At 37.0% G+C, this 10,192-nt stretch overlaps 1 protein-coding gene across 1 annotated transcript; it reads right to left on the reverse strand.

The window, feature by feature from the left end:
* Positions 1–1,879: 1,879 nt before the first annotated feature.
* On the reverse strand, positions 1,880–3,012 carry LOC115727416. The gene is made up of 2 exons (XM_030657634.2): positions 2,837–3,012; positions 1,880–2,368 (listed from the first exon to the last, which is right to left on the reverse strand). The coding sequence occupies exons 1-2, from the start codon at positions 2,932–2,934 to the stop codon at positions 2,077–2,079; spliced, it is 390 nt and encodes a 129-aa protein (XP_030513494.1). The 5' UTR covers positions 2,935–3,012; the 3' UTR covers positions 1,880–2,076.
* Positions 3,013–10,192: the final 7,180 nt, after the last annotated feature.

The raw sequence follows: 10,192 nt of genomic DNA on the forward strand, positions 1-10,192 counted from the left end.
AGAGCGAGCAAGTATGAAGAAAGAAAGAAAGAAAAATATAAGTGTTAACATAAGGGCCATGTCATCTCCACGTTGGGCTTATTTTTCTTAAGAAAAGTCAAGTAAGAATTAAAATTTTATTTAAAATGCCACATAGGACTTATCATCGAAATTTATATCGAAAGCACTTAAGTGATCATTTTTCCTCCGATATGGTACTAAAGTGATCCAGCGAAATATTTTGATACTAAAATGAGTGTTGTATAAAAGTTATAACATTTTTAATGCCCTTTTCCCCATTTCTTGATTCAACCATTATGACATACATAAGAGCTTTCCACGTTCCGATTCATAATATATACATATATATATATATATATTAACAAGCATGATTCAGCAGTTAAATAAATGAAACCTTCAGATATATAAAAGTATTTTCTCTTTAACAACGCTAGAGATTCGAACTTTCAAGTTGCATAATTCTTACAGCATAAGCGGCCATGTTTTTAAATTCAATCTGCTCAATCAACTCCTCCGGATTAGATGCTCAACATGGTCAAGTTACTCAAACAATTAACGTAATCTAGTCAAATCTCTAGATAATTGAAGTTTAGTCAAAAGCATAATCAACAATTTTCCCTCTCTCTCTCTCTCTCTCTGGTTAAACTATATTTATTCTTTTCGTACATCCCTTGAGAGTTGATGTCAAGTAGCGGAAGAGGTTTTGTTGTTTTGTCATAAATGGACAAGGCAGATGCAGTGGGAGATAAGACCTTATCATCTGTACTTTCACAAATCTTTCACCCGCCACTTCTCTCTAGGGCCTAATATTTTACATCAGTCCTCCGCTCTGGTAGATAAATAAGTTACAAATTATGAAAATCATTCGATATTTTCATAAATGTGAATAAACCCGACCCAAAAGTATATAGGCCGACCGGTATCATCTTATGTCCGAAAAACGCTGTCGTATTGATACAACGTATTTAGTACTTAAAGAAACACTGAATTCGAGCAATTTCAAGTATTTAAAGAAATATTGTCCATTTAATGGCATCATAGTAAGAATTCCCCCCGTTCATCAGGTGGGTTGAAATCTTTTTAACCCGATTAAGACATTGCAAATAAATTTTCCCAACTACCCATCTGCCACGCCTTTGTCTTCTTCACCTCTCCTTTTCTTTTTGTTACTTTCCAAAGGGAAAAGAAAGAAAAAAGAAAGGAATTTGAGAAGCTGATGATGTGATCACATTGGAATATCAACCGTAAATGTTATGAATGGCAAAAAATAATAATAATAATAATAAAAGTAATAGCGAGACTAATCTCTGATCTTAAGCCCGGCATTCCACTGTGACTACTGAGACCCAAAAAGAAAAAAAAAATCCACCAAACAATAATAGAGGCCTAGATATATTAAAAAGCCTTCAATGAGTTCGAAGCAATGGCAGCTTTAGGTACTATAAATCCCATGGACGAAAGCAATCCCAAAGTGCGCATTGATTTCTCTCGTCTTAAGGCAAAATTCAATGGAGAACCAAACTCTGATAGAGACACCACATGCCTTAGGGGAGACCCTCTTTTGTCATCACCAGCCACCCTATATCATAGTCATGCTACATCCACATTTGTACAATGATCCACCCTACTAAATTAATATGGCAAACATTACTCGAAATTATTAATTAAAACTAATACGCTAGGTGTTACTTAAATAATAAGCATTGGTTTACAATTAGTCGAAAATTAATCCCATTTGATCTTACCTGTTTGCTCAAATGTTAAATTACGAGTCAGTTCGAAGAAGACAAGACAACATAGAATGGAAGAAGAACTGGATTATGATTACGAAAACTCGGGCGGTTCACTTGGGTTGTTCTGGATTTACATTGTTTTTTTCCAAAGAAAACAACATAATGGAAGAACCACAGTAGATCAAACAGTGGTCTCACCAAAGAAACAAAGAGAAATCACACAAAGGACACTTGGAGAGCAAACTTATGTTGAGGCCTTCTATAGAAATATACTGCTATATGTGTAAGCGACTTAGGTAATTTACATTTTGAGGGTTGAGAAATCTATGGTTCGTAGTTCCCACTAGCACATGACATCCTTGAGAAGCTTGTACCTGCGGGTGGCGGTCCGCGGGGAGGGGTTCTTCCCCTTGTCGGTAGCGGCGGCGGCGGCGGGGGCGGTACCGTCCTCGCCATCATGCTGCTTGATCATCCGGTCGCCGGAGTACTCGGACTTCGGGCCGCCCGTGTTGACGTTTGCAGCCCCGGATCTCCGCGATGGAACCCCGTGTGTCCGCGCGCTTCTCTGCTCGCTCTGGCACCAGTCGCACTGTGCGATCGGCTCGGAGATTTCGCCATAATAGCTGCTGCAGTACCTGCGGGACACCAAAGTTCGTGTTCGTGCGTATCATCTCACATTTCCAAGCACAATCATAGATAATCGAAGATAGAGAAGTTCCCTGATGTAATCATCGTCGATCAAACATATACAGATTTGGTTATTATTGCAACTAAGTTATTCTAGCTAGACCCGTACCCAAGAATAGTATGGAGTTTAAGAGTTTCTGTTCATCGTCTTCTGGGTCATGAACTAGAGGAAGCATGCGAATGAGATATATGCTCATAATACTAGAATCATGTGTCGCAGACCCCCGCCGCTGCTGGCGGCTGACGGGGAGGCGGTTCAAGGTGGCGTTTGGTAAGAACTTCAGTGACGGGTACCCATCAAACATGGATGTGAACATGGGGGATGGCCATGCATGGATCAGGTGCGCCACATACATACATGGATGCGTGCACATCAGAGACACTTTCATGATGATGATGATGACCGGAGTCCGTACGAGTGTTGAAAGCGGTTGCGGCACTTGCTGCAGCGGAAGAGCTTGTCCGGGAACCCGACGTCGCCGCACATGCAGCACACGACTTGAAGATCCACCATGGTCGACCGCCCACCCCCAAAGATCAGCTCGAAGGAAACATGTATCTGCACAGAAGAGAGAGAGAGAGAGAGAGAGAGGGAGAAAGACAGACAGAGAGAGGAAGACGACGACGAGGGGAGAGAGAGAGAGAGAGAGAAATGGTATATGAAGAAGATGAGTGGCTTTGGGTCTTACTCCATGAATCTTAATGTGATGCATGCGCATACAAAATCCGTGGAATGTGTGTTACAGGTAGGCCACAGGTTGCTTTGCAGTCGTTTTCAGTCGAGACTCGGAGAGAGAGAGAGAGACGCGAGCCCTAATTTTTTTATTCAGAATAATAAAAACTTTCATATTATTCTCACCATTGAAATGACACTTGTGCCCCGCCACGGGGCTCCGACCGTTTCTTATTTTATCCTACTTTTCCTAACTTAATAGTCTTTTTCTTCTTACTTTCACACGAATATATTAAAAAAGGGTTGTCCTCATCCAGATTTTTGGCTTCTCTTTTTTTTTTTTTTTTTTTGTGTTTGTGGTACACGTAATTGGAAGTACACAGCCATCACAATAAAACGTGGTAAGAGCGCCTCCTCGTTGGGTGCGACAGATCCCATCCACATACCTTATTTTTTTACCAACAGCCCTCTTTCGGCTGCTTTGAAGTGCGGGAGAATGTAAATTTATTTAGATTAATACCACGAAAAATTTGGCACGATGATATACTATTGCTCAAAACGATTTTCTATCATAAGCAATCTTATGCATCCAATTTCTTTTTCGAGTCCTACGAAAAACCCTAAACCATTCTCGCTCTCAAGCAACTATTCCAAACTTTTGTGACAAAGGAACAGATATTAATGCCGAAGTGAATAGAGTTGTGGTCTTTTGCGGTGGATGGAGGTTTTTTTTTTTTTTTTTGTGCGTTAGTATAAGTTTGCGATTTTGATGAAACGATGTTGTTTTTTTTTTTTTTACTTTTTATTTTTTTTTCTAGTGTCGCAGTAGATTTGATTTAAGAATTTCAGTTGTATTTTATTTTTCTTGAGAATTTACATAGGTTTATTTAATATGTTGAATAACTTGAGCCTTTTGAAAACCATGCTAGACCATTTAACACTTTGGAAAGGAGGAGGGAAAGAAAATAAAGAGACTGAAAATGGAGGTGAATAGATAGGTGGAGAAAATAAATAAATAAATAAATGCTGTTTGGTGTTGTTTGGAAAGATGACAATGAAGGCGGAGAAAATGAGCACGTAATATGTTTAGTAATATGTATATTTACTATTAGTACCCTTGAGCTTTTTTACACTGCCTTGTACTTCTGAGGGCAAAGATGGGAAAATGACAAAGAAGTCCACATTCCAAGCCACTTTCTCTCCAAGTTGGTGAGAATTAAGAATGGGGGCCCAATGGATTTAATTTCTTTTCGAAATCATAACCCTTTTGTACTTCCAAACAAGGAATTTTGACTTTTTACCAAAAAAAGATTCACCCAACCCTAATCTTTCCCTTCCTTGTCTACCTATATTTATATTTAGGTAAGTTTTGTACGTGCTCAAATTAATTCTTAACTTATCGAACGGATGTTAATTCAATACTAAACTTTATAATTTTATTAGTTCAATCCTAAATCTTTGTGCAAAATTTCAAAATTTCTGAAGTGGTGATATGTCGCGTAGGGCGGCAATGAATCGATCGTCACATCAACCAATTTTTTGATAAAAATTAATCGGAAGGACTATGTCTAGATTTCGCCCAAATATTTAGAATTAAATTAGAAAAATTGTAAAATTTAGGACCGAATCAATATATTGAGTTTATGATTGATTCGGCAATTTTCCTAAATAACTTATGACCCACCATTTAAAATATAGGGCGGGAGGAAATTTCTTCCAACCATGAAAGGAGAAAATGTAGCCTTTTTTTCTTTTTGTGCTAGTGAGTTTTTATATCATGAATCCTTTGGAAATCAAATGAACAATTATGCTTTTGGTAGATTCGAGATGTTTTCAGTCGGACTTCGTTTTGTCTTGTAAGCTTTTACTTAAAGAGGAGCGAGAAACCTTTTCTTCCTTTGTTAATGTCTGTCCCCCTTTAGTCACTCGAAATGACAGACCTTAGGTCATAGGTCATAGTGGGGTTGGAAATTATTTACGAGCTATTGAGAGTTTTGTTGGTACGGCGATTTACGGGGTCCATTTATTTTCGCGAAAAATAAATATTTAAAAATATATGTTTTTAAAAATCGATCGCTTTGTATTGCTTATAAAAAAGAAATAACTTATAAGCTCGTGAATTTATTTGCTAGAGAAGCTGTTAAATATCATGGATTTTTTTCCACAATAATCTTTTGCTTAAATTAGGTCTGTCCATCTTTCTTATATTTTTAATGTTTCTTTGCCAAAATAATCTTTCACATCACCGACCATAAATTCATTTATATGCCTCTTAAGGTTGTGCTGCTTGAGGAGTTTTGTCCTGTTGTTAAATCTGTTAGTTCTCAAGGGTTTGGAGGATCTCCCTTTCTGAAAGTAAAGATTCATTGACTATGATTCTCATGGTTCGCTACTTAGAACCTGTTTGACAACGATTCTAATTTTTTAATTTTAATTTTTTAAACAAAAAAAGATGAAAAATATATTTGGCAATGTAAATGATTATGATTCTAACTCTGATCTCGGGAATAATTTTGGAGCAAAAATAAGAATAAAAAAAGTTAATTATGAAAAAAAGACTAACTTTTGAGAATCACGAAAAAGAATAAAGTCAAAATTCTTTTAAAAAGATTAAGTCTATGTGGGCTTTCACATGGACTTCTGAATTTTTTTTAAAAGAGAGGGGGGTTGGAGATGCAAATTTTTTTTAATTTTTTTTAAAATGGGGGAATTAAAAAAATTCAAAAAATTCTAAAAAGTACAAAAAATATTTAAAAAAAATTTAAAAATTTTTAAAATTAAAAAATTAAAAAAGAATTCTTGCCACATGATTATTCCCAAGAGTAAAAATTTTATGCAGTTATTAAACGCGTTTCTCTTCTAGGAATAGAAATTTTGTGGAGTTACCAAACGCGTTTTGATTCTCTAAAAATCATTCGGGGAACAAAATTGAAAATTTTGATTCTAATCAAAAAATTTTTTTATCATAATCATTGCCAAACAAATCCTTACTCGCCAGTGAATCTCTTACTCTTATGCCAACAGGCATGCAGTCTTGTCTTGCTAGTAAAATGATTGGGAGGATGGAGTCGGAGAGTTTTAAGTCTGGGGTTCGATCTCCAGGAGCATTGCCCACACATGTATATAAAAGAGGAAAGTGAGACCCAAAAAAAAAAAAAAATCTCTTACTCTTATTGCGGGGCCCAATAAACTGTGGAGACAGAAATATTTACGGAGCCTATTAATAGATCTCCAACTTCGCGACGGTCGTACTATGGCCACAAGCAACACTGCGGGTAAATTTAGAGTTCTCAAGTACTAAGGACCAAAACTTGTCATTAACGGTGAGGGAGAATTGTCTAGAAAGTCCTAAATCTATTGTATGGTGGTCAATTCAGTCTTAAACTTTTCAACTTTACCAAATTAATCATAATTTTTTTTTATAATTACCCAATATAGTCCTTTTGAGCAATTGTAACTAAAATCACCGACGAGGCCGTCCAATCAAGACCAATCGTCCTATGTGACACAATCGGTGCTAACATGGATGATTTTGCAAATTTTATGAATTTTTTTTTTTTTTTGTCCTTGATCGAGGGCTGTGAACCACCGACCAACGTAGAAACAAGAAAAGAAAAAAGGAAAAAAGACAAAATTTTGAAAAAAAAAAAAACTACAAAAATTGTCGATGTAGCACCGCATGTGCCACATAAGACGGCCGAGGGGTGCCGATTAGATGAGCATGTCGGTGATATCCGACTAAAATTGATTGGATGGCCTACAATGGATAAATGTAAAAGAAAAAATATTATTAAATTGGCAAAATTTAAAAGTTTGGGATTAAAAATAGCTTCCACACAGTATATTTAGGATTTTTCAAAGAATTTTCCCTAAGGCCATCGTTAATGACCCCACGACGACCATCGCCAAAACTTTCCTTCAGTGGCAACGTATGGATGGGAGATGCGATTGGCCATTATTAGCCCTCGCTAATCAACATTAAGGACGGGGCATTTTTTTGGCTTTTAGGGACTTGCCCATCGTGCTTTCCCTAGTAATGACGGTAACGCTCAAATGAATAGCTACATCGCTCACGCGCTTGCTCACTCCGTTGCTCTTAAAAAAAAAAAAATTTGGATGTCCTTAAGCTAAAAGGGTCTTTGGAAATGATTATCGACACATTCCTAAGCATAAAGTACATGGGCAAGACGAACCTAGGAAAACTTCATGAAAACGGAGAAAAAAGGTGACTCGGAGGTTGTTTTACTTTATACGCGTCCATGCCGGCAATTCCACTTAGGATGCTTGATGGATGGTTAGTGTCCATGTCATCAATTTTTGGTTAAAATTGGCCGAATAGATTCAATTGCTAATATATGAAAATGTTTAGAACTCAATTAACAACATTAAAATGTTTAGTTTCGAATGACATAATTGTAATATGTTTTAGGATTTTTTTGATAATTTTCCTGACCAACCCTCCCCCTCTACCTCGATGTTCCTTGCTTTGTAATGGACGTTACCTTTTGCAACGCAAGCTAGCATGAATTTGGTGATGTGAAGGGAGAAACAAAAATCATGAACCTATCGATTGATCTGCAAAAGGATTCGTGCTGTAGTCTCAGCGATTTTCGTCCATCAATGTGTTTCCCGATTTACGTGTCCGCATATCGATTTTTTCGTTGAATGATCTGTATAGTTTCTCCAGATTCGATAACCCTTGAGTCCTTCTATAGCTCGGTTGAAATTCGTCCATGACTCGTTTTATTTCAGTCAAAATGTGTCGAGTTTGATGATTAACATTTATTCTTAACAAGGAAATTCAGCTCCTCATTTCGCCAAAATGAAAAATAAAATAAAAATAGGTATCTTGGAAAGCTTGGAGGGTAGTCCTAAAAAGCTATACGTGGCAGACCCGTCAAGGGTTTCGTTGAGGAAAAGAGTTCTGTATCAATCAAACTTCCCGTTGGATCTTCCGAGGAATATCATTTCATTGATCTCTTTGGTGGCCTCTTGCGGAGGTCGAATCGCGTCTTTTGCATGAGCGAATCCTTCAGAGATGGCAATCTATTACTTTCTTCTTGGTGCCAAGTATGTTTAGCAACGTATTCCTTCTTTGTGGAAGGGACAAGAAAGATTAAGAAAATTATCAAAAAGGTCTTAAATGTACTGCAATTGCACCAAATCAATTCTTAACCTTTTGCATTTGTCATAATTCAATCAATCTGGTTAATTTTGGTCAGTTGATGCTGACGTGGGCTTTTTATTATTATTATTATAAATAATACTTGGATTTTTATAATTTTTTTCTTTTTTTATTTATTTTTTCCCAAGACCTAGGGCTGGCAACGGCCAAGACACCCTCAACCCGATATGGCTAGGCATAGGGGCCGCGGCCACAGGTTGCGGGCAAGGGTGTCGAGGCCCTAAGTGTTGGAAAAAAAAAGTAAAGAAAAGAAAAAGAATCATAATATTATTAAAAAAAACTTCACGTTAGTGCCGGCAATGCATGATAGCCCCCGGTTGGTCAAAATTGGCCAGATAGAATGAATTGATACAAATACAAAAAAGGTTTAGAACTAAATTGGTCAAAAAAGATTTATGCCTGAATTGGCACAATTATGTTTAAAATTTTTATACGTTCAGAACCTTTTTGATAATTCTCCAAAAAAAGGACCATGTTGCAAGTTGATCTGGTAGTTCCGGGAAGGCGTCTTTGGATGTCATTCCGCAACTCTGGGGGTTTGTTTAGAATCGCGAAAGCTCATACGTGACGGAACCACAAACTAAATAATTTGTGACAAGGCATGGAGTTCTTATGATAACACCTTGAAAATGTAGTTCCGTCCATCGCCTCTTTTCACTCTTTTTTATTAGCGCATAAAAAATATTTTTATTATTGACAACAATTCTAACGATTTTCGTACTTGATAAATATATTCTTCATCTATTTCTTCCGTAAGCGTTAAATATTTTTCTAATCATCCATTTTTGGCAAAACAAACACACCCTTTATCTTAGGTGAACAAACCCTCGTCCAATGACCTTATGAATGCCGTAAGATGTGAACCTAAACAAACAGACCCTTTCTTCAGAATTTTGTACTTCACAATGTTTGCGTTGCATTTCGCGTCTTCTCCTCTCGTTAAAAGTTAAAAGGTTTCGTTATCTTTGTTAGGTTGCCCTTTTAACACTTCTAATTCTTCTTCTTTTTGTTACGTCTGCGCGATCCGCAAGACTTTGATTTTTAATTCCATTTTCGACAATATGTCTTTCTTTTTTAATCACGGACACGAGTGCAGAAACTCGGCTATCTAGAAGCCCATGAATTGATCCCCGCAAGTCTTAGGAAGCGATTAAATTCATATTTTGAACTCGTGCAGATGGCACTAACCCAAAATAATTATCACCCAACATATTGTACTATTTTTTTTAAAAAAAAATTCGAATTTGTTTCATTATACACGATCTACGTGACAGGTTTAACATTATATTTTGTTAGATGCTACCCCGAGTATTTGTTAGTCATATAGTTACCACAATGTTAGTTTATCTACTCAGGACTTCACAATTTAGCAGTAGAAATTTTTGGAATATTATGTGGAGATTTTTCTTTTTTTGCTAAAACGGAATAGTATGTAGAGAAATTTTTTTTTTTGGTTGGAAATACTGTATAGAGATGAAAAGCTTCAGAGAACGCCTAGAAGAAGTCGACATAGCAAGTTATGGCCCGGAATCTGGAGAGAGAATCAATGGGCCTTTGGTTTTTTACTGGAGAGTAGATTCCTTATTGGGCCCAAGTTGGGCCTAGAAGATATCTCAGGCCCATGAATCGTGAATGGATTCCTTTGTTAAGCTCATGGTTCACTCTCATAAAATGAAGCGAGCACGTATTGATGAGGAAACATAGGTGCAAGGCGGGAAATGGGACCAACATTAGAGTGCTAGAATAATTTAACTTGGTGAGGTCTTTTAGTACATCATACATTTGACTAGAAATTTACCAAGTACCAATCCGGTGGGGGTGAAATTCTCAACCCATGAAACCCGCCCCGCCCCGGCCCGAGTCATTTGAAAATTGATCCAACCCGACCCGAATGGATAAACAAAAGTCATCAAT

This window comes from Rhodamnia argentea, chromosome 3 (genome assembly GCF_020921035.1).
Source record: "Rhodamnia argentea isolate NSW1041297 chromosome 3, ASM2092103v1, whole genome shotgun sequence".
NCBI classification, from domain to species: Eukaryota; Viridiplantae; Streptophyta; class Magnoliopsida; order Myrtales; family Myrtaceae; genus Rhodamnia; species Rhodamnia argentea.

Coding starts and splice junctions, on each gene's coding strand:
- LOC115727416 (XM_030657634.2), bottom strand. CDS start 2,934: ATGGTGGATCTTCAAGTCGTGTGCTGCATGTGCGGCGACGTCGGGTTC. Junction 2,369..2,836: donor CGCAACCGCTTTCAACACTC/GTACGGACTCCG, acceptor GGTGTCCCGCAG/GTACTGCAGCAGCTATTATG.